This window comes from Solea solea, chromosome 8, assembly GCF_958295425.1.
Source record: "Solea solea chromosome 8, fSolSol10.1, whole genome shotgun sequence".
Lineage (NCBI taxonomy): Eukaryota > Metazoa > Chordata > Actinopteri > Pleuronectiformes > Soleidae > Solea > Solea solea.
Window position 1 is genome coordinate 8,415,890 of NC_081141.1, and position 21,957 is coordinate 8,437,846.

The following is a 21,957-nucleotide window of genomic DNA, read 5'->3' on the forward strand; positions in this document are numbered from 1 at the left end:
ACTTTTCCCTTCAGCGATTAGCAGATCTGTTTCACGTGTGTCTGTCTCAGCTGTTCGTTGTTTCCCTGATTCTTTAGTATATAAATGCTCCCATTTCCTGTGTCTGGTTGTGAGTTCGTCTTCGTCCGTCGCCAAATCAGCACGTTGGTTTTTTTGAGGGCTCGCGTCCGTTTTTGTAGATATTCAGTGGGATTCATTGCACGTGTGTGCTTCTGTGACTCTGCTAAATCTCTGCTTACCTGTTCCAGTCAGCGTCTTGTTCCACGTTGATCTCGCGCCGCGCTTCTTTGAGGATCTCTGTGCCATTTCACCTGTTTTTGTGTGCTCGAGGAAAAGTAAAGACTGTTACTTACCACCGTACTGCATCTGGGTTCAGTCCTGTTCGTTATAATATTCGGTGAGGCCTCCTTCTATTACTATTGTACCTGTCTTTGGAACAGCCTTCCTGAGGAACCCCGGGCAACAGGAAAAGGTTACGATATTTTAAAAGCAAACTCAAGACCTACCTTTTTAACCTGGATTTTACCTGACCTTTATTATTTATTTGAATTTTTTTCGTCCGACACAAGGATCAAGCCAAACAATGCCAAATTTAAAAAGTCTTAACAATCCTAAAAACGTGGGCTAATCTCCAACAACTACCAGGGAAATGTCTCAATATTAATAGGAGTCGGATGTATTTAGCGACAGCACCGCTGATCGTGACCAGCGAACCCTGCCGCTGTGTTTCAGTCCAGTGACTGTATCAGACAGAGTCTGTGCTTCGGTCATTGAGGAAGTTTCATGCAGCCGTGCAGTGAGTAGTTTTTGTAGTGGAAAACCAACCTAAACCGTGTCATGCTGTGCTGTGCTGTGCCGTGGCGAGGCAAGCTAGGACCTTAGTGGAAAAGGGCCACACGTGTGTGTGTGTGTGTGTGTGTGTGTGCTGTAGAACTGATGTGTTAACAGTTACGACAATAAACCAGTTATGAATAATATAACGGACATCTTGCTTCATATCATGACAAACACAAATTATTTTCTTCTTTTCAAATTATTATGAAATTATTTTGAATTTCTATTTTACTGCATTTTTTTATCATGGTTTACTCATCTGTTTCACATTATTTGTTACTACTTACATTTTTAATTTTCTTTTACCTTGAATTTCCTCCTGTTTTTAGTATGTTATGCTGTGGTATGGTTCGGATTGGTACGGTACGGTACAGTACTGTACTGTACTGTTAGTAATGGTAAAGCCCTGGGTAAGTACTTTAGTCTGAAGGGTTTTCCCTCACAGGTGTGAGTTCTGTGACAGTTTCCTCGCGTCCTTCTCTTCCTTTTCTCATTTCTTCACTTCTCTGTTGCGGTTTTAATTATTTTTATTTAATTCTTAATACCAGGGTGGTGGGTTGTTTTCCTTAAATATGTTTTTTTTTTTTTTTTTTATCCTGTGAAGCACTTTGAGTTACATTGCTTTGTATGAAACATGCTGTATAAAGTTTAATTTGATGTGTGTTATTGTTATTAGAAAAACATTAATCTCCACTTTGAAGTGAAGATTAGATTCCGATGAAATGATAAAAGTTACACAAGCTGAACTTTTATAGAATTGTAAAAAAAAGACATCCATTTTGTGTGATATATTGCAGCTATAATGGTTCTTGAGTCTGAGAGGTTTTTCCTTCTTAAGAGAAGAGAACAAAAGAAACCAGGAAGTGTTTCACAAAACGAGGAACATTTCAAACCCTTGTGAATATAAGCTCACATGTGTTTTATTGATTTAGACACATGATGTCAAACACTCAAACTATGTAACTATGATTCTAATCTCTGACCTCTGTCAGTCACTGAGTGTAGATTCTGGTTGGTCTCATGTTGGACGTGGACTTGAAACCAACCAGAGTTTTAAAAGCATCAGGCTTCAGCAGCGGGTTTGTCTTCACCTGTAGAAGAAACAATAAAACAACAAGTATCAGAATATAAAGCAGAGTTTAAAAGAGTCATGATCCAAATGATTGAAGATGGGTTTCACTTCCTGTCTATAACAAATGCAAGGAAACTTCCTTAATTTACCATCAGAAATGACACAATTAACAAGTAAAACTAGTTAACAGGGTTAATATTTGACTGGATTTATATTTATTGTTGTTATTCATAATAGTCATTGTTTAGATGTTTGTTTATTTTAATTGACATGGCTGTTTTGTAATTGTATTCACATTTTTACTGACTATTTCTCATGTAATGATTCCTGTTGCTGAGAGTCAGAGATGAGTTAAGTTGAAAAGCTTTATTGGAAGCAGCTCAGATCTGAGAACTGAGATGATGCCGAACATGAACAAGTAGATGTTAACAGTTGGGCGTCCTCTGCCAGTCTGCCTGTGAGTCCCACAGTTAGGATATTTAAAGGTTTTTGGAGGCTGATTCATAGAGCTGACCTTTGGGAGGACTGCACAGTTGAGTTATCAGTCCTCTGTCAGGCCAGATGCAATATAAAGAGGTACATGTGCATTGTAGATAAATGACTGGTGCCAGTTCTACCCCGAGGCCTTTGTGATTAGAGAGTTGCGGCTGGCACCGTCGTGAGTTGTTGAGGTTTGTGCTGAAATGTAATCAGCTAATTTTAGAGGCCGAATAATAAGTTTTTCTATTACAATTCCACTTATAATGTTCCATTAGCTTACTAATTGTAGCTTCATTAACAAATGAATAGCTTTCAGTGTAATGTAAGATATGTAGATTGCTTTGGGTCATTGGAAACACATGACATGAATGTGACTCTCTGTGAAGGGAGCTCAGGAGAAAGCATGTGATATCAAAACACAAGGATATTTTTTAACAACCGGTGAATCAACTATAATCAACTATTTTTCCAGTGATCCGGTCTACAGCAGTCACTGAGGGATGTGTGCGTTTGTACGTACAGTCAGGTTTGAGTGGAGCAGGTGGAGGTGGAGGAGGTGGAGGAGGTGGAGGAGGTGGTTTAGCGCAGGTGTAGGACACCTCCAGATACCTGGTCTGCTCCATACAGTCGTATTCTCCAAACACCCGATCAGTGACAGGGACATTACAGGACCTCTTGTTGCCACAGCTGGAGATACACACAGCAGAACCAGATTTATTTACAGGAGCAGCTAGTTGGTTTGAAGTATTTCATGTGAAAAGACACATTTATTCTTATAATCTGCTTTTTCTTCTGTTCTTACAGATCCTCCACCACCATCTCAGCCCAAGGGAAGGAGCAGTAGTTGTCGGGCCCGTCATCAGGATGGCGTTTTCCTTCCCCACACCTCGTTCCTACACCAACCTTGTACAGGATGTGTTCCAAATTTATCTTACTGCCAACATCTGGAGGTGAATGGCATCACACAGTTGGTGAAACAAAAATGTTATTTTATTACTAATTTTCAACACATGAGGCTGAAGTACACCACCTTTCTATGTGGTAGAAAAGACACACATTCTAAAATATAAGAAAAACAATAATGTAACTACATGGACGTAGAAAATAATTTAAACTTCAGTCTTAGTTGGAGTCTTTAACTTAAAATGTTCTTCAGATGTTCAGATTCTCAGAGTTCAGATGTTATGATGGGCAAAACAGTAATATAGGTAATATTAAATAAGGTGATAAATAGATAAAGTACACAAATCTAACATTCATACAAAACCCAACAAACAAGCAAAGCAAAACAAAAAAATGGTGAAAAGTGAAGGACAAAGTTAAAATTCATGTCTTATCAATGAAAAAAGACACCATAGGGAGTTTACATCCGTTTCTAACACAGAATACATGAATGTGCTTCTTGTGTTTAGATTGAGAGGACACAATAAAACCCAGTGGGGAGAAAACAGGAATATTTATTAATCTTTTTGAGAATGCTTGTTAAAAACTTCCATTTTGGGACTGCAGCTCTACATTTTGTCCATTTTGACACATTTATTGTGTTAATTATTTGACTCTCTTTTAGATCCCTTTTCCTTATTCGGTGTCTTAGCAAAGTAAGCAGTGGTAGCAGTAAGGCTATAAACAGAGGCCGGTGAAGGTGCAGAACTGTCTTGCTTGTTTTAGGATATTATGGAATTATTGAACAACAATGACAAAAACCCTACCTACTGTACCTTAAAATAAAAAAAAATATCCTGTAATATAAGTAATTTAAGTATATACTATACTTTTATTAAATAAATGTAATGAAAAAGAAATAAAACAAGGAAAGGAAAAAGTCAGTGTGTGAATGGCATCCTATAAGACCGTGTGCAGCATTGGTGCAGGATGTCTCTGATAAGAATTAGGAGGTTTCCAATTAGTGACTCTTACGGAGAAGGGTTGTCACAGCCATTATTTATTATTTTACCAGCTTCTGTGACTAAACTAAAGTTTAAAGATGTTTCAGGCGCAATTATGACATCATTTTGAAGTTCGAAATGAAGGAAATAAAAAAGTGGATAGATAATGAATGTGTTCAATGATAGAAAAAAAAACCAAGATAATGATTGTGTTTCTGTGCTATTTCTTACCACATGACATCTCGGCAGTATCATTCAGACATGCGTAGATGACCTCTCCCTCTGTGAGAACACACAGTAAAACAAACATCATCATCAACGTCATGAGTGATTCATGAGCCTTTGTCACCATCATACATTTGTGATCAAAGTTTATTTATTTAGATGATTCATTTTAAAAAGGAACACCTAACAGTAAACACATTTTAGAGTGTGGTTGTATGAGGTGCTGTGACATAGTCAGCACTGGCTCCAGCTCCAGGAACCAGTGCCAGGAACATTTTTCAACACTATCTCCTCGAACTTACCAGTAGCACGAGTGAAATACCAGGCAGCAGCCAGCACTGCAAACACAACACGAGGTCTGTGTTACTTTCAACCAATTTCATTCTCAAACACAAACATGAACAAATGCTGTCAAATCAAATCAGAGGTCCAGTGTGTAAAATATAGGATGATATATTGGTCCCCATATATATGTTCATATGCACAATCACTTTAAAATATTGCTTTAAAAATTGTAGCCTTAAATGGACAAAGGCTTGCTTTGCAAAGGCTACAATCACCTACTGAAATGTGCAACAGCCGCCTGAACGAATGTGCATTTTACATGTGAGTAATTAAGTAAAAAGATCGATGCCAAACAAAATCAAGCTGCTCACTTGCTGTAGAAAATACACATTTTACTATATTTAATTAACGCGTGAGAGGAAAAATAGTAAAAGCATCACACGCTATCACCCATAAAGCAACCTGAAATATCAAAACAGCATTAAAATGACAACAATAAAGAGAAACAGAACACCATAAACAGAAAAAACACATTGCGACTCAGATTAGGGTGATTCCTATTCAAGCGTACATGTATACATCACTACACAAGCTTATCAATACACAGCACATCAGTCAGTAGTTAATGCATGATGTACTGTTGAGTGGCTCATACTCACAGCCAAAGGCAACCAGCCTCAGTGGGACCATCTTATTGTCTCTCAGACTCCTCTCTTCTGTCCTCCACCTGCTGACCATGGGAAAGTGAGAGTGGCATCTGGACATCCAGGTTTTTATATGTTTGTCCTCGCAGCAGACGTGCAGACGCCTGTCTCCACCCCCCACCCTCCCCCAGCTGCAGGCATGTCGGGGGCCTCCTGCCGCAGATGTGACAAACATGTAAAACCCTGAGACACCTCTGTAAAGCTGCAGGTTTCGGGACCTTTACCACTTTAAGTCCCAGCTGCTCCTCATTCTCCTTCTTTTTTCTCATTAAGACGCTCAGAACTTGAAAGGAGAACATCTGGCTCCATGAAGCAGGGGTGGAAACTGTGTTGCTAACTGGACCACTTCTACAAAATGTGCATGTTTTAAAGAACCTCTGACCTATGTATCTTACAGAACATAAACTTGCGCAGTAAAGGGACTTGACACAGACTTCTGCTTAGTTACCTGAAACATGCAAGATCAGTGCATTGTTGGCCCGATCAGGAATGAGGACGTACATATATTACTAAACATCTGCTAAAGGGTCTGCATGACTGAGAATGACATTGAAATGATAGTCACTAAAATGTGTGGCAATACGTTTTCCCTTTCAGCTCTTCAATGGCAAGTTTGCATCACATAACAATTCGAAGCATAAATCCTCATAACTGCGTTAGTCGAACACGGCAAACTGAAAGTGTCCCAACATGCATCTGCCTGTTGCAGAAGTCCAGATGGTGGCCCCAGGCTCAAACATACCAGAGTTGACTGCAACAGGTCAGACCTGGGGCCAACATCACCATAGCCTTTCATAAAAGTGTGTTAAGCATTCACACCAAGATGAGACCTAAGAGGAGGTTAAGATTCAGACAATATCATGGATGAGAAGTGATTTGGTTGTCTGTCATCAATGTTTTAAAAAGGCCACTGTTCATGTCACTAGCTCATGAAAGAGATGTTATTGATTTCTACCTTAAAAAGCATAACATCTGACATATGTGCTTCAAACAAGTGTATTTTACTTTATTCATTTTTTATTAATATTCATTTTGTGTATTATAAAATAAAAGACCCACAATCTGAATAAGTAATAGTGTCTTCACACTGATTGCAAATTTATTTTTCATGTTACATTACTCTGGCTCATTTTGGTTTACTTGCTTTTACTCGAGTTAACATTATTCATATAGTGATGTGTGACCGACAGCTTGAATGGAGTGACACATATAACTTTCTTGCTCGGTTTCAAATGCTCTCACTCCTTGCCTGGTCTTGCTTGTTTGGGATGTGCACAAACACCACATTTACCAAATAACCTCAGGATATTATCACAACACACTGATTTGCTTTAACATTGCGCCACATGAATTTTCAAAGACAGTCTACATCTGTCTTGAGGAAACAGTTTTGAGTTTGGTGGACCACATTAGCACTTCTCCACACCCAGTGGTGGAGCTAGACTTTTATCTTTGGGGTGGCCGGGGGGGCCAAGGCTATTTCAGGGGTCCACAGACTATGACAATGAATTGTTTTCTCGACCAATGAATTGCAATCTGAGTTTCTTAATGTTAAAATGTACATACTGAGCACACAGGATATCCGATTTGTCTGTATAATTTGCAGTTTATTAACAATGTACAAAATGTAAAACACAACTTGGCAACAATTTTTTTACAAAAATGATGAAAATGCTCTCTCTCCGGTACTCACACAGTTACCCACTCACACACACACACACTCACTCACTCAGGGATACTCACACACACACACACACACACACACATGCTGGACACAGCTGGCTCCGGGTCTGGCTCTTCTTGCTCACCAACATCTTCATCAGAATCAGAGGCTTCTGTGTCCTCCTTCGATGGAACTACATTGTATAAAAATATTAATATTAGAAATGCAACCACCATTGAAAAAACAACACACATCAGTAACCAACATTTCAAATATCGAAAACTTAACTAAAAATGACTGAACTGAGCATGTGATTGTGACTGCGACTGCTTCTGTAGATGCTCTGACCTGGTGATGATGGGCTGTGTTGTGCCTCACATTCTCTCTCCTGACTAGTCCCAGGATGGAAGCTGCAAGGACTGCTGATCTCAGAGCTCAGTTCTGTCTGTCTGCCTCATCTTTGCCTGACTTGCTTCTTCTTGTATCTTGTCCCCCTGTCTTTTCATTCTCAACTGACCAAATGAAAAAATAAGCCAGTCTTGTTACTCCTAGCATCACGTATAGTTGCACAATGTTATTAAATCCCCACTTCACGCCTAACAAATGTCAGGAGACATAGCCCACTGTAGATGTAAGTTTAATATTCAAACTTTTCAGCTAGTTGACAGGCTGGCTACCATCTCCACGTTACGTTTTTAATAGATTTTATTTTGAGATTTAGGTATTGTATACAAACATATCAGTAACGTATACCAACAGTATAGAGACATAACAAAGGGCAAGACGTGAAGGATAAACACAGCATGAAACAGCGAGCTGGCTGATTGTCTGCTAGTTTCATTCCTCTAAAGTCGTCGGAGAAACATAAATGCATCCTAAGCAGCAACCCGAATTAAATGTAACGTTAGCCGTTAATGCGGAGCGGCCGTTGGAAGGTGACACTGGTCATCTGTAGACGCCATGAGATGTAACTTAATGGTAACGTTGTTAACTTTATACGCGTGACGCCACCGTAACACCTACTTTAGAATGAGGATTTCACTGTCCATGAAGTCTATTTATCCTACCTCTCTTCTTCTTCTTTTCCGTCGTGTCGTGTGTGATTCTCTGTCCTGTTCTCCTGGCTCAACGCACTCCAGCAAAGATAATAAACGGTCCTCTTCTTCTTCGGCGATTCTTCTTCTTCTCCTAATACATGTGGATTACAACTCTTTGTGGTACATAGCGCCAACTAGTGAACAGGAGGGGCTTAGCAGTCAACAGGCGTCACTGATTTCAAAATGCAACTGGCTCCTTTCGACAAGACGTGCGGTACCGTGATATGTCAATCATCTGGGGGGTCCAATCAGATTCCAGGGGGATCCAGCGCTACCCCGGCCCACCCTCTAGCTCCGCCTCTGTCCACACCCCTAACTGTTGACCAATCATCACTTTACTTTCTGTTCAACGTGTGACCATCAAGTCATGTCATCTGAACAGGAAGGCAGAATTAGCAATAGATCGATAATAGTTTAACATCAGTACTGAACCACTTCCTGTCTTGTCCTCAGGTGAGTGTCAGATGTGATTTATACCTGTATATTGTTATTTTAACCAGCTGAGCTGGGAACAGTTGACAGTAATACAGAAACTCGACGTCAGCTTTAGATTAATTACTTTTTATTTCGGTGTTGGTAATACAATAATTATTAGTAGGTTTATATTTGCAGTGGGGAATAAGTTCATGTTTATTTTATTGGACTATGTAGTACCTATGTGGGTTTGATTGCTTGGTCAGACATTCAGTCAGGCAAGCGTCGAGTGAAGTTTTTTTTTACTTCCCCTCCCCCACTTACTTTCTATTCAACTCTCTTTTTTTTGTATAACTGTTTGTACGAAGCACTGTTCTATTTTTGAAATAAGCACTGAATCGTGACCGTCCAGTGAAGTTCTTGTGTTGTTGGCTTCAATAATAAGGAAACTACATTTCAACTTTAAACTCACTAGTGTTTAAACAGGACAAACCTGTTTCTTATGCAATAGTCTGATGCAGACCAAAGCAATGGAGTATTTCCGTTTTTTGAGCTTCAACAGAATATGCAGGTGGACACAAAATGATGTACAATAAATATTCACAAGTGGAAATCACATACTTGTTACTTGTACAGACTGTGCATGAACAGTGTGTCTGCGTATCATTTGTTAGTTAAACATCCACCTGATCAAGTAAATGTTTAACTCACCTCAAGCAGATCTGTTGGCAGTTGTGGCCATTTTGAATGAGTTAGGATCAAACTCCAACTAGTTTTGTGTCCAGATTTCTGACACACCTGTTGTTCTCTTTCTGCCACGGACCAGCTCTCAACCCGTTTTCTTTAGGAGGCTGACGCTGCACTCCAAATATGAAATTCAGGTGAGGAGCCTCTAAAGAAAGCAAATGATGACAAATAACTAAATTAATTTGGTGAAAAAGATCATAGGAAAGGCAGAACAGCAGTGACATTATGATGCAACTTAAATAGATATGAATTACCTTTCTTTTCACCTCAGTGTTCAGTTTATAGAAAGGTCATATAGATACACAACAAAGTGAATTGCTTCTCTTGTTGAGTTTGAGAATAATCAACAGATTATGATTGTTGAGGCCACATGACCTGACTGTAGGTTAGTGGCTGACCTACAGGTCATGACAATGGCAAAAAGCTCAGGTAATTAAAAGCTGTTTAAGACCAGTGATGATATTTATGATATATTTTTGTGAAAATGCTGATATTAAAATATATAGAAACATCTCTGTACTCAGAACAACTTGTGAATGATCACAGTGGAACCTGTTGAATATCTCTCGTGGGTTTCCAGCAGAGTGACAGTATGGCTGCATCATCTGGTGAGTCCAGGCACAAACAAACAAACAAACAAATTGTCTACTGATCCAGTAAAACTTTTTCTCTTTCACAATAGAACTCATTTACTCTGCTGATATAATTAATCACTTTATCAGATAAATTGATGTATCTGTGTTTTTCTTTTCTTGTTAAAGTGACAGATGATGTGAAACCAAGACAACGTCGTAGTAGCTTAGAACTCCTGCCACCTAACAGTGAGTTCAACAGAAATCATTTATATACAGTGTGTGTATTTTGAAATTAAAGCTCAGGTCTGTGTTAAAATTAGACAACATACAATAATACTTTGTTCATTTTGACAACTAAGTTACATTGTAAGGACCTTTGTATAAGGGAGTTTGCATATTCTTCCTGTGTGTGGGTTTAGTTAGGGAGCAATAAAAAGAGCTTTTATTACAGGGCCAACAGGGTGGGATGGGATGACCATTTTTTAGCATTTGTCTTTTCTAGCTTTTCCACACAATCGGAATTTAAACAAGTTGTGCTAAATAAGATTTAAAGTTTGAAAATGTCAATGAAATGTGTTCATCTGAAGGTTAGGGGGTGTTTCACAATGACAATGACTTTTTTATGTCGCTGTGAGGTTTTGTTTATTATTTTTATTTTAAAAAATCAGACTAATTTTTCTGACTTTTTATGTTTATTTCTCAGTGTCTGAGCTGAGGCTTGTTCTGCTGGGGAACAACTGGTCTGAGAGGAGTTCAGTGGGGAACTTCATACTTGAAGAGAATGTTTTCAACTCACAGAGAGAACCAGACAACTGTGAGAGAGTCAGAGGGAAGTTAAAGAAAGAATTTGTTCTCATCAACACCCCCAATCTGCTTCATTCCAACACCTCAGACATGCAAATGAGAGAACATGTAGAACACTGTGCAGATCTCTCTAATCCTGGACCTCAAGTGTTTCTGCTGGTTCTAGATTCTGAAGACTTCACTGAGGATCACAAACTGAGACTCTGCAGAGTCCTTGAACTCTTGGGTGATCAATCATTTGCTCGTTCTCTGATTCTGATATCAGGTGAAAACTACAGGAGCCAAATTCCTTTAAAAGACATGATCAGAAAGTGTAGCTACAGATACCTAGAGCTGGAGAACCTTGAAATGGAAGAGCTGCTAACACGGCTGCATCAAACACAAACACAAGTAGAAATTATCATGAAAGAGAAAGAAGAAGAGATGAAAAGAAAGGAGGAAAGCTTAAGGAGAGAACACAAGGATAACTTAAATACAATGAAAAGAATAATCACTGAGCTGAAGGGAGAAAATGAAAGGGAGAGAAAACTAAGAGCAAATGAGCGAACCGAAAATGACAAATGCATCAACAAGGAGCGTGAAGAGAGAAAGAGGCAGCGAGAGGAAGATGAAAAGAGATGGAAAAAACAAAAAGAAACTCTGCGAGAAGAGTGTCGGAAAAAAGTGGAAGCGTCAGAGAAAAAAGCCCACTCAGAGAGAGAACAGAGGGAAGCTGCTGAGAGGAAACTGGAGCAATGTAGAAAAGACATAAAGAGAAGTCAAGAGGCCTGGGATAAAGAAAAAAAGGAATTGTGGGAACAAAGACATGAGGACCTAAAACAGAACTTGGAAGCGGAGAAAACCCGATCAATAAAGCTGCACGAGGAGTTCTATCGCAGGAGAAAAACCTGGATGGCTTCCTGTTTTATACTAACATCATTGTCGCTCTCATTGTTAATTTATATTTTCCATCTTAGAGATTAGAAACTGTGATGTTTGTCAATATCAAATTCCAAAAAAATCATCATCTGGTTTTCTAATGTTGTTAAAGCTGCAGTGGGCAGTATTGCTATAAAAACAACTGATTGTTATATTTTGGTCTCCTCCCATCACATGAGGCCCGATGACAATCTCTCCATCTCTGTCACTCTTTGTTAATATTGACACTCTTTGTTATATTGATGCATGTTGTGGGACTGTTGAGGTTTATTTAAGTCTATTTCTCAAAGTTATGTATAACATATGTATATGTTAGATACACTGTGGGAAACTGAGCAGCCATGGTAGAGACTTGTGTTCTCTTTCATTTGCTGTGATACTAGCAGTCAGTATGATTCCACGCAACCAAGTTGAGCTATATGGCTGTGGTTCAGGACAACTGTCCTTGTCCTAGTATATACAAGTGGGGACACCATGCCAAGTGTCATTTTAAATGGAAACTAAAAACAATGTCATACAAATCATATTTGTATAAAATTCTATAACACAGGCTACTGTTACTGGTCTGAAAACATGATTGTTTGTATATTAGAAGTCCTGCTTCAGAGTTCAACGTAACGTTGGCTTGTCAACATTTATTTTACAACAATTGGAACAAACAATACCGTTAACCAACTGTGTCAATTGAAAATATCAAATTCTATACACTGCCAGAGCATTAAATTATTCAGTTTAAAAAAAAACAACCACATTTTTGTTGCTATTTGTTTATTCTTCTGTGAGTTATTTCTTAGTTTTGTCCAATAAATTAAACTTTGTAATGTTTTCATGTGGTAAATACTTAATATAAAAACTACTAAATACTATTATTTGTATTATTGTTTGCCAAATAAAATATATGTTGTATTACAGAGAGATTATGGTCGTTCTAACCTGATAGTGACAGTAACGCCCTATGAAAGAGAACTTTCACGTGAAGCTAAACTCTAAAATAAACCAATAAAAAAAATAGTTGTGTTCCAATAGACTGCATCCACATGGATGTGATGTAATAACAGATGGTTCCACAAGATGGTATCTGTGTCAATAACAACAACTTATTTAAAGAAGCATGTTTTATCAGCCCGTTTTGTTATAACTCAGAATTTTGCAGGTGGAGAAAAATTGATGATAGCCCAATTAAACCCAATGAAACAAATCTTAACATGGAGAATCCTTTAAGTTCACAGACTACTTGTTAGATGTTGTGTTGTCTTTGAAGACGTTTAACTGGCAAGTAATGCAACATTGCCACTACATGTTGAACAGAGGTTACTACACCCTCTTTACTTTCGACAACCCCATTTGGTCAGAGCACAACAGAGAGGAGACTGAGGTCACTTCACTACTTTACTATTTCTTCAGGTAATTGTTTCCTAGGACTGACTGAATGACACATTGGCCGTTTCTCAATACTCAAGTAAGCAAGTATGTACTTGCTTACTTGGGAAGTATATACTTGAGAAGTACGCTGGGAGTATATACTTGCCAAGTACAGGAGTACACAAGTATGTTGCTGTTTCTCAATACTCAAGTATGCAAGTATGTATGTATTGTTCTGCTGTTTGAATGGTGGCTGGCGCCAAGTGCTGCAGCCTCATTACCGCCACCTACAGTGTTGATAAATGAACATATGAAATACTTTTAATAAATGCATATATATGTTGTTATTATTTTTACATTTTAAATAATTAACTTCATTTATTAATTTATTTATATTAAAATATACAATACTAAATATATAAACTGTCAGGTCAAAACGTTTCCATTAAAAACATAACACGTCAACAACAAATCTTTGGATCACACCGCCGAGGCGGAGCTGATCACCTCCGACAAACTGCCAAACTATAAATACGTCATATCTTCATACACAAACCACATGTTTAAATTCTAAATGACTGATTTCTCGCCTCTAATAATGTTAAAACTTTGTTCCGGGACACAGAAAAATATTTATTTCAGATTTATATTTCTATTATCTGCTGCTATGCTCCGCCGAAATGTATTCTGGGATACATGGCCATCCCAAGTACGCTTAAGTCACCTCCGATGCATACTTGGGCCGTTTCTCAATATCCATACTTGTGCGTACTTGCGTACTCCCGTACTTGTCAGCCTCAGTCCCAGTTCTGTTCCAATTCTCCAATTCTCTCTCTCTCTCTCTCTCTACATATATATATATATACTACTCTACAATCAGAATCAGAATCACCTTTATTGTCATTATACAGTGTACAACGAGATTAAAGGACAGCTCTAGTAGTGCCAGTGAAGAGATAAAACAGTGCACCAATACCTTCGATAAAAATTAGAAGGATATGTAAAGAAGTATTTCAAGTATTTACAGTGGGAGCCAGTAAGGGAAATATGCAGTATATGATAGTGCATACAGTACATTGTACAGCAGAGTGGATGGATGTTAATTTATATATTGCACTTGGTAAAAGGAGAGGAAAGTTGCACGTTTACAATACAGTACATACAATACAATGCTGTAATATCTATTTTCCACATTGTATTGTATATTTTAATAGAAATGAATTAATAAATGAAGTTAAATATTTAAAATGTAAAAATAATAACAACATATATATGCATTTATTAAAAGTATTTCATATGTTCAATTATCAACACTGTAGGTGGCGGTAATGAGGCTGCAGCACTTGGCGCCAGCCACCATTCAAACAGCAGAACAATACATACATACTTGCATACTTGAGTATTGAGAAACAGCCACATACTTGTGTACTCCCGTACTTGGCAAGTATATACTCCCAGTGTACTTCTCAAGTATATACTTCCCAAGTAAGCAAGTACATACTTGCTTACTTGAGTATTGAGAAACGGCCTTGGTTAAAAATGGGCGGAGCGAGAACACTTCCGGGTTTGAGAACCGTCCTCGCTGTTCGCTTACTTGAGAATTGGAACAGAACTTGGACTGAGACTGATGACGTTTTCACAAGTACGGGAGTACGCAAGTACGCACAAGTACGCACAAGTATGGATATTGAGAAACGGCCAGAATTCATGTTACGGGGTCAAAGTTGAAGCTGTTATTCATGTTATGGGGTCGAAGTTGTAATGGTTATTCATGTTCTGGGGCAAAATTACACCCATGGATGTATTTGTATTATAAGAACTAGATAGACTGCTGCCGGTAGCTGTAGAGGATTATTTCATTATTTGGAGCAAGCTCCAACATCGTGAGATGAAATGCCACCTCACCCAAACATGTGTCCTGAATTTCCTTCATAATACTTTGCTACATTGTGTGTTTATACCAATAGGATTGGTAGGGGGTGGAGTGGCTCAGTGGTTAAGACCGGTGCCTTGTGTGCGAAAGACATCATATAGCAATGGTCGCAAGTTCGACTCCACCCCTGGCTGATTGTACTCAATTCTGTCGCTTTTGCTAAATGACAGGATTACACCTAGCATTTAAAGAGAATCAGAGTGCAGCAAAAACTGATAATACTGCCTTTACATGCTGTTTTTTACGGAAGCCCTAACATTTAGTTTAGTTTATTCCGTTTTCCTTGATAACAAGATCATTAATTTGAGATCTCGAGAATCAAGATGATAGCCTAGTCTATTGAATCATTGAGGGAAACTGAATGATTAAATGCTGAACTTGGCTCCACATTTCCCTCTGGTTCGATTCCACCTTAAAAAATTCACGTTTTGGCCAGTAGGGAGCAGTGCAAATTCAGGAATTGTTAAAATGGAGTTGTTTAGCTGGATTTCCCCTAAAATTCCACAGTAGATATTAGGGCTGAACGATATGGACAAAATTTCATATCTCGATATTCATGCCAGATATCTCAATATCAATACGATATGACTACGGGTTTGGTGAAAACCAAGCATTTTTCAGAAAAAGAAAAACATCATAATACAAAAGACTGTGGAAACTTTCCACATGGAAAGTGCAGTTTTATTGATGAGAACTCACTGCCAGTCATCAACATTAACATAAAGTCATCAATCAATAAATAAAAAAATCTAACATTTTACTGCAGCTCTGCTTTAACAATAAATAACTAATATATGCAGCAGCTGGTGGAAGGTGAGACATTGAAAGTGTCCAATGTATGTCATTGGTTGGCTTCAGCTGTCGATCCACAGCAAGCATGAAATAAGGTTTGTGGTTGGCTGGCCGTAGTGGTGCATTCAAGGGCAATCGTAAAAATGATGTTTATTGTGACTGCCAGAGCTGTACATGCAGGGCGAGCGTGGGGGAAAATCTATATTGTTTATATTGTTGCTTTTTCTATATTAATCTCATAGATAACCTTGTTGATAGTACAGCAGCCTCACTGCGTACTACATTAGATTGCGTTGCCCCTCTGAAAAAGTAAGTGGTGAATCAGATGAGACGAGCACCATGGTTTAACTCCAATACTCGTACTCTTAAACAGGCGTTGCGTAGATTAGAAAGAAAATGGCGTTCCAATAACCTGGAGGAATTTTATATAGCCTGGAAAGATGGTTTTGTAGCTTACAAAAAAGCCCTACACAAAGCTGGAGCTGCCTATTATTCTTCTCTAATTGAAGAAAATAAGAATAATCACAGGTTTCTTTTCAGCACTGTAGCCAGGCTGACACAGAGCCACAGCTCCACTGATAAAATAACATCAATTAGAGAAATTAGAGAAAAAATGTATCATCTCCTCCCTCATATTGGGACTGACTCATCTTCTAGCACAAGAGCTTTAGAAGCACCAGGTGCACAGTTAGACAGTTTCTCCCCTATAGATCTCCCTGAGTTAACATAATTAGTTTCATCATCCAAACCATCAACCTGTCAGTTAGATCCTATCCCCACCAAACTGTTTAAAGATGTGTTTCCTTTAATTAACAGCTCTATATTAACTCAAATTAATCTATCCTTATTAACTGGATATGTGCCCCATACGTTTAAAATAGCAGTTATTAAACCCCTTCTCAAAAAAGCGACCCTTGACCCAGATATTTTAGCTAATTAACGACCTATATCTAATCTTCCCTTTGTTTCTAAAATCTTAGAAAAGGCAGTTGCTAATCAATTATGTGAATATTTGCGCATTAATGGCCTGTTTGAAGATTTTCAGTCAGGTTTTAGATTAAACCATAGCACAGAAACAGCACTAGTTAAAGTTAGTAATGATCTTCTCTTGGCTTCAGATAATGGTCTAGTCTCTTTACTTGTCCTGTTAGATCTTAGTGCTGCATTTGACACCATTGTTCATAATATTCTACTGCAGAGATTGGAGCAGACCCTTGGTATCACAGGTGCTGCCCTCTGCTGGTTTAAATCATACTTATCTGATAGATTCCAGTTTGTTCATGTTAATGATAAAGCCTCACTACAAACAAAAGTTAATTGTGGAGTTCCACAAGGCTCAGTGCTTGGGCCTATACTTTTTACCTTATATATGCTTCCTCTAGGAAACATTATTAGAAAGCACAACATACACTTTCATTGTTATGCAGATGACACACAGCTATATTTATCAATGAGACCGGATGAAATAAATCAGGTTGTTCAACTCCAGGAATGTCTCAGAGACAGTAAGTCCTGGATGACCTGTAACTTTCTACTTTTAAACTCAGAAAAAACTGAGGTCATTATACTCTGCCCTAAACACCTTAGAGAAAGGCTTTCTGATCACATTGTCACTTTAGATGACATCACCATGGCTTCCAGTTTCACTGTGAGGAACCTTGGAGTTACTTTTGACCAGGAAATGTCATTTGATTCACACATAAAACTAATTTCCAGAACAGCCTTCTTCCACCTGCGGAACATTATGAAAATTAGAAACATTCTGTCATTACAGGATGCTGAAAAACTAGTTCATGCTTTTGTTACATCTAGATTAGATTACTGTAACTCCTTATGTTCCAACAAGTCTGTAAGAACCCTTCAGTTAATTCAAAATGCTGCAGCACGAGTTCTGACAGGAACTAGAAAGAGAGACCATATAACTCCAGTGTTAGCTTCTCTACACTGGCTCCCCGTACAGTTTAGAATTCAATTTAAAATCCTCCTCCTCACGTACAAAGCACTTAATGGTCAGGCCCCTTCATACCTGAAAGACCTAGTCTTACCTTATCACCCTAACAGACCACTTAGGTCACAAAATACAGGTTTACTTGTGGTTCCAAGAGTCTGTAAGAGTAGAATGGGAGGCAGAGCCTTCAGTTACCAGGCTCCTCCTCTCCTGTGGAATCAGCTTCCAATGACAGTTCGGGAGGCGGAGCCTTTCTCTGTATTTAAAGTTAGACTTAAAGGGGACATATTATGCAAAATCTACTTTTTAATAATTATAATACTTATATTTGGGACTCTGGAGGCCCTGCCAGTTGCCAAAGTGTGGAAAAAGAATACTCAGTCCTTTGTTCGTGGTCCCCCTTAGTGTAAGTATAGACGATAAAACACTCCATGTTGAATTCCCTGCGCTTATGATGGCAGCATGCGCATTTCACCGCGAATGTTACCGCCCACCAGTAAGTTTACTTCGAGAGCTCCACCTTAGCTCCACCCTGCGAGAGTGCAGGCGAGGGAGGAAGAGCGGTATTATGTCAACGCGGAGGGACAAGTGTGCTGTTGGTGGCTGCACAGTGGAGCACAGTGTTTTACACAAACTTCCAGCCTCAGAGGATTTTATATATGAATCTAATGTGCCGGATTAAGTCAGCAAACGTGTGTTTGTGTGTTCGCACCACTTCACATCAGACTGCGGCCAACGGTCGCCGTATTTAGTCAGCGAACGTATTTCACCGACGTACAAACACACACATTTTGTATGATTTGAAGCAAGGGCGGGCACTGCTCAGGTCTTCAACAAGTTATCCTTACTGCTGTACCAAGCAGTAAACAGCGCCCCCAAAATCCTACTTGTGGTCAAAAATATATTACATCTGTAGTGGTAAGGACTACCATAGAGAATGCATTATTATTAATAACAATAATAATAATAATAATACTAATAATAATAATTGATAACTTAGCATTGGAAATGAAGTTAGGGACTACTATCCGCGGTGCTCGTAAGGATGGATTCTGAAGTCTGCACGAAAACACACGATTTTGCCTCCAAGATCAAGAGAAAACCGGATTTAGTTTGGACTGATTTTATTAGAACAGAATAAAAGGTTGATGGTGAGAAGTGTCTTCCCACTCACATTCTTTACATGCTTAGTCTGTCAAGTTGTCGGTGACTAATGGGCCATCAATTACACTAGTATAATCACTTCATTTTATCTCTTCTCTGTCTTTTACCACTATTTACTGTTTTGGATTTTATGTGCCGTAATCATGTCCGCATACGTGCAGCGTGATAAGCGTGATGTGTAACATGGAGCAGTCCATTTAGTGCAGACTGAAGGGGGGTGCATGGTTGGCAGAAAGACCGTCAGAACATGAGTAATCCCTATTTAGACAGCTATTATTGTGAAGAGATTTTTATTAAAACAATAAATATGGGGACAAAATATAAAGAGGGCTTTTTGGGGGCCCCAAATGGCCTTGAATGGGGCCTGGGGCTCCAGGCAAATGCCTGGTTTGCCTAATAGTACGGCCCACCTCTGCTGATGGCAATCTGCAGAGTACCTCAAATGAATTGAACATGACAACTGTAAGGTCTCAGATAAACACTGAACCCAAACACACAAATACAAATTCAGATACTCCAAAAATAAAATGTATTTAAAGTAACAAAATAATTTAGGAAGCAAACAAAGAAAGCAAACTAAACTGAGGGAGAAATAACAGGCAAAGTCTCAGGCTGGACAAAACCAGCAGGACGAGAGCAGGGCGTGTGGCATGAGGGTGAATGAGAATGGGTTGTATTTGAAAGGGAGACTGAATGGGAGGCTGATGGGGACAAAGAGGGCCAGGTGTGGAAGCTCTGGTGAGGGGAATGAGGTGATTGCAGGGCAGACAGGGGTGGCAAGATCTGCAATGAAAGGAGAGTTAGTAAAGCAGATAAACACACATGATCGGAAAGCAGGTTCAACAAACTCTGAGTTAAAACCTTAACTCTAGATTGTCAAGCGTGTGCGTTGGGAATGAAAAAAGTTATTATCAGTGGAGCTCTGATACTACGATTCACTGCGATTAATGTGCACAGTGTTGGTGAGAACTACGGAGGAGCCAGGGGGTCTCAGCCCCCCTTAATGAGACATAAGCTCCCCTGGAATCATGATTGGTGAGATTTTGGGGGTTTTGTGATTGATGTGATTCAGATGTGACGAGTGTGCGGAGGTTGAATATGTGGTGATATGTGGTATGTTCTAAGGTCAGAAATTCCCTCGGTATCAATAACAACTAACATGTGTATAATTATTAATGATATTAGATATGTTTTAGCCTCACATGGTGGTGCAATGTTAATGTTTTTGCCTTACAGTAAGAAGGTCACTGGTTTGGATCAACCAAGGGCCTTTATATGTTCTCCCTGTGGGTTCTCTGTGGGTACTCCGCTTCCTCCCACTCACTGAAAGCATGCAAAGTTCGGGATTAGCTTTCTCAGAAACTGTAAGTATAAATGTTCGAGTGATGGACTGGCGACCTGTCCAGGCTGTAGCATCATGGATGGGATTATTCTGTAGGAAAGTGGGGACTGTAGCTGTGTCACTCTTCAGACGACATTCTCCAAGTGTGTAGTCGATGTAGTAAATGCACATTCAGGTCATGAAATAGGCCACAGGGAAAAGGACACAAAGAGTTAGCCAGAATCATAACCACAAAACCAACACAGACAATCCAACTGAGAACAAAGAGATAAAGGGCGACGACTAGACAGGTGAAACTAATTAGGACAGGGCAGGTCATCTGAAAGGCCAAGCAGACACAAGACGAGGGAGTGACATGACAAGACTCACCTCTTGTGAGTATCAAAACAAAACAGGATGTGTCAAAATAAATTGCAAATCCACAAAAAACAACAAAAACACAACACCAGTAACGACAAGACAAAACTCAGCAAACTGAAAGTCCAAATGATGTCTAGATAAATCAAAACACTAAAAATAAGGTTGTGACAAGATCCCCCATAAAGTCTACATACGGGACATTTACTTAGACTCATAGGCTACTGTATTTACAGTAAATGTATAATATCAGAAAACCTGCCAAACAAACAATGTCTGATTAAACGGAGACATTTCATGGTGAATTGTTTGAATGTTAACTTGTCATTTATGGGGTCTGAGGACATCATGCAGTCAACAGGTTTCTCCTGTTTTAACACTATTTCTGGTGTTTTGTGGCATCAGTTTCAGATGGTTAAAAGAGCAAGTGGGTGACACTCCCACAGCTCCTTAACAGGCCTGAACCAGTCAGAGAATGTGGACAAGGTGATGGGTGATAATCACAGGGTCAGGGTGTGCTGAGACAAACCTCTGCAGCCAAATCACATCAACAAGATCACAACAGCTGCAATCACATCTTCAGTTTACGAAGCCTTTTTTAATTGAGATGAAAAATGGATTTCTGTAAGCACAGTACATTAAGTATATTGAATTTTACTTTCAATATTTCACTCTCTCTGTGTTATGTAAGATGAACTAAAGTTCATAAGGAAAATCTATGATTTGTGAAGTGAAACAACAGCTCCCTTGTCTCCCAGCAGATTTTCTCTGTAGACCTTTGGAAAGGGCTGTCTAGTGGCAAAACTATTCTTAAGGTATTATAGACATAATATTTTATTTAGTGAGCCTTTTGTTAAACAGATACAATCAGTTTCTCCTGTTGTCACTGCTGGCAGTATACAAAGAGCTCACTGCATGCTCTGTGAAGGGGATGTAATGATTTTTAAATCTGGATTCTGCTGAGGTTGGAAATGGTAATGTACAAATACAAACAGAGGGAATAACCTCTGATAGTTCACCCAGGTGTTGCCCCTGAGCTGGCATTCTGCAGCTTTCATTTGCTCTCTATCTCACATTCACAAAGCCACGTTCTGCAAATATGTCTACAAAATAGATTCAGATCAGTGACACCCCCACCACACCCCTCCCCTGCAGCAGGTATGTCATCTCAATGGATTTACAAGTGAAGTTAAGTCCATACATGGACAGACAGCAAGAGCTTTGGTTTGAAAAGCATGCTAAGGTACCGCCTCCTGGAATTCTGAGTTATCATTGGCTGAAAGTTAAAAACAATACACACACAAAAAAATAAAACATTAGGAAATTGTCTGCTGCCTTGTGGGAGAAAAATGTAG

At 39.0% G+C, this 21,957-nt stretch overlaps 2 protein-coding genes across 6 annotated transcripts; one reads left to right on the top strand and one right to left on the bottom strand.

The window, feature by feature from the left end:
• Nucleotides 1-1,783: 1,783 nt before the first annotated feature.
• On the bottom strand, nucleotides 1,784-8,235 carry LOC131464183 (L-rhamnose-binding lectin SML-like). The gene is made up of 7 exons (XM_058636542.1): nucleotides 8,217-8,235; nucleotides 5,442-5,512; nucleotides 4,800-4,835; nucleotides 4,504-4,554; nucleotides 3,189-3,330; nucleotides 2,907-3,073; nucleotides 1,784-1,925 (listed from the first exon to the last, which is right to left on the bottom strand). The coding sequence occupies exons 2-7, from the start codon at nucleotides 5,470-5,472 to the stop codon at nucleotides 1,897-1,899; spliced, it is 456 nt and encodes a 151-aa protein (XP_058492525.1). The 5' UTR covers nucleotides 5,473-5,512; nucleotides 8,217-8,235; the 3' UTR covers nucleotides 1,784-1,896.
• A 210-nt stretch (nucleotides 8,236-8,445) lies between these two features.
• On the top strand, nucleotides 8,446-12,529 carry LOC131464182 (GTPase IMAP family member 4-like). Of its 5 annotated transcripts, none has more exons than XM_058636539.1 (5): nucleotides 8,447-8,699; nucleotides 9,487-9,541; nucleotides 9,954-10,015; nucleotides 10,169-10,228; nucleotides 10,686-12,529. In XM_058636539.1, the coding sequence occupies exons 3-5, from the start codon at nucleotides 10,000-10,002 to the stop codon at nucleotides 11,747-11,749; spliced, it is 1,140 nt and encodes a 379-aa protein (XP_058492522.1). In that variant the 5' UTR covers nucleotides 8,447-8,699; nucleotides 9,487-9,541; nucleotides 9,954-9,999; the 3' UTR covers nucleotides 11,750-12,529. The 5 variants fall into 5 exon arrangements, with proteins under 5 accessions (XP_058492523.1, XP_058492524.1, XP_058492522.1 ...); XM_058636537.1 differs by having other exon boundaries at nucleotides 8,448-8,699; nucleotides 9,932-10,015; XM_058636540.1 differs by lacking the exon at nucleotides 10,169-10,228 and having other exon boundaries at nucleotides 8,446-8,699; nucleotides 9,932-10,015.
• Nucleotides 12,530-21,957: the final 9,428 nt, after the last annotated feature.

Bases quoted from the DNA above. Each gene is read 5' to 3' on its own strand.
- LOC131464183 (XM_058636542.1), bottom strand. From the start codon at position 5,472: ATGGTCCCACTGAGGCTGGTTGCCTTTGGCT. The intron at 4,836-5,441 runs GTGAGTATGAGC...TTGTGTTTGCAG, and splicing joins GAGGCTGGTTGCCTTTGGCT to TGCTGGCTGCTGCCTGGTAT. The intron at 3,331-4,503 runs GTAAGAAATAGC...ATTCACCTCCAG, and splicing joins TACTGCCGAGATGTCATGTG to ATGTTGGCAGTAAGATAAAT.
- LOC131464182 (XM_058636538.1), top strand. The intron at 10,229-10,685 runs GTGAGTTCAACA...TTTATTTCTCAG, and splicing joins AGAACTCCTGCCACCTAACA to TGTCTGAGCTGAGGCTTGTT.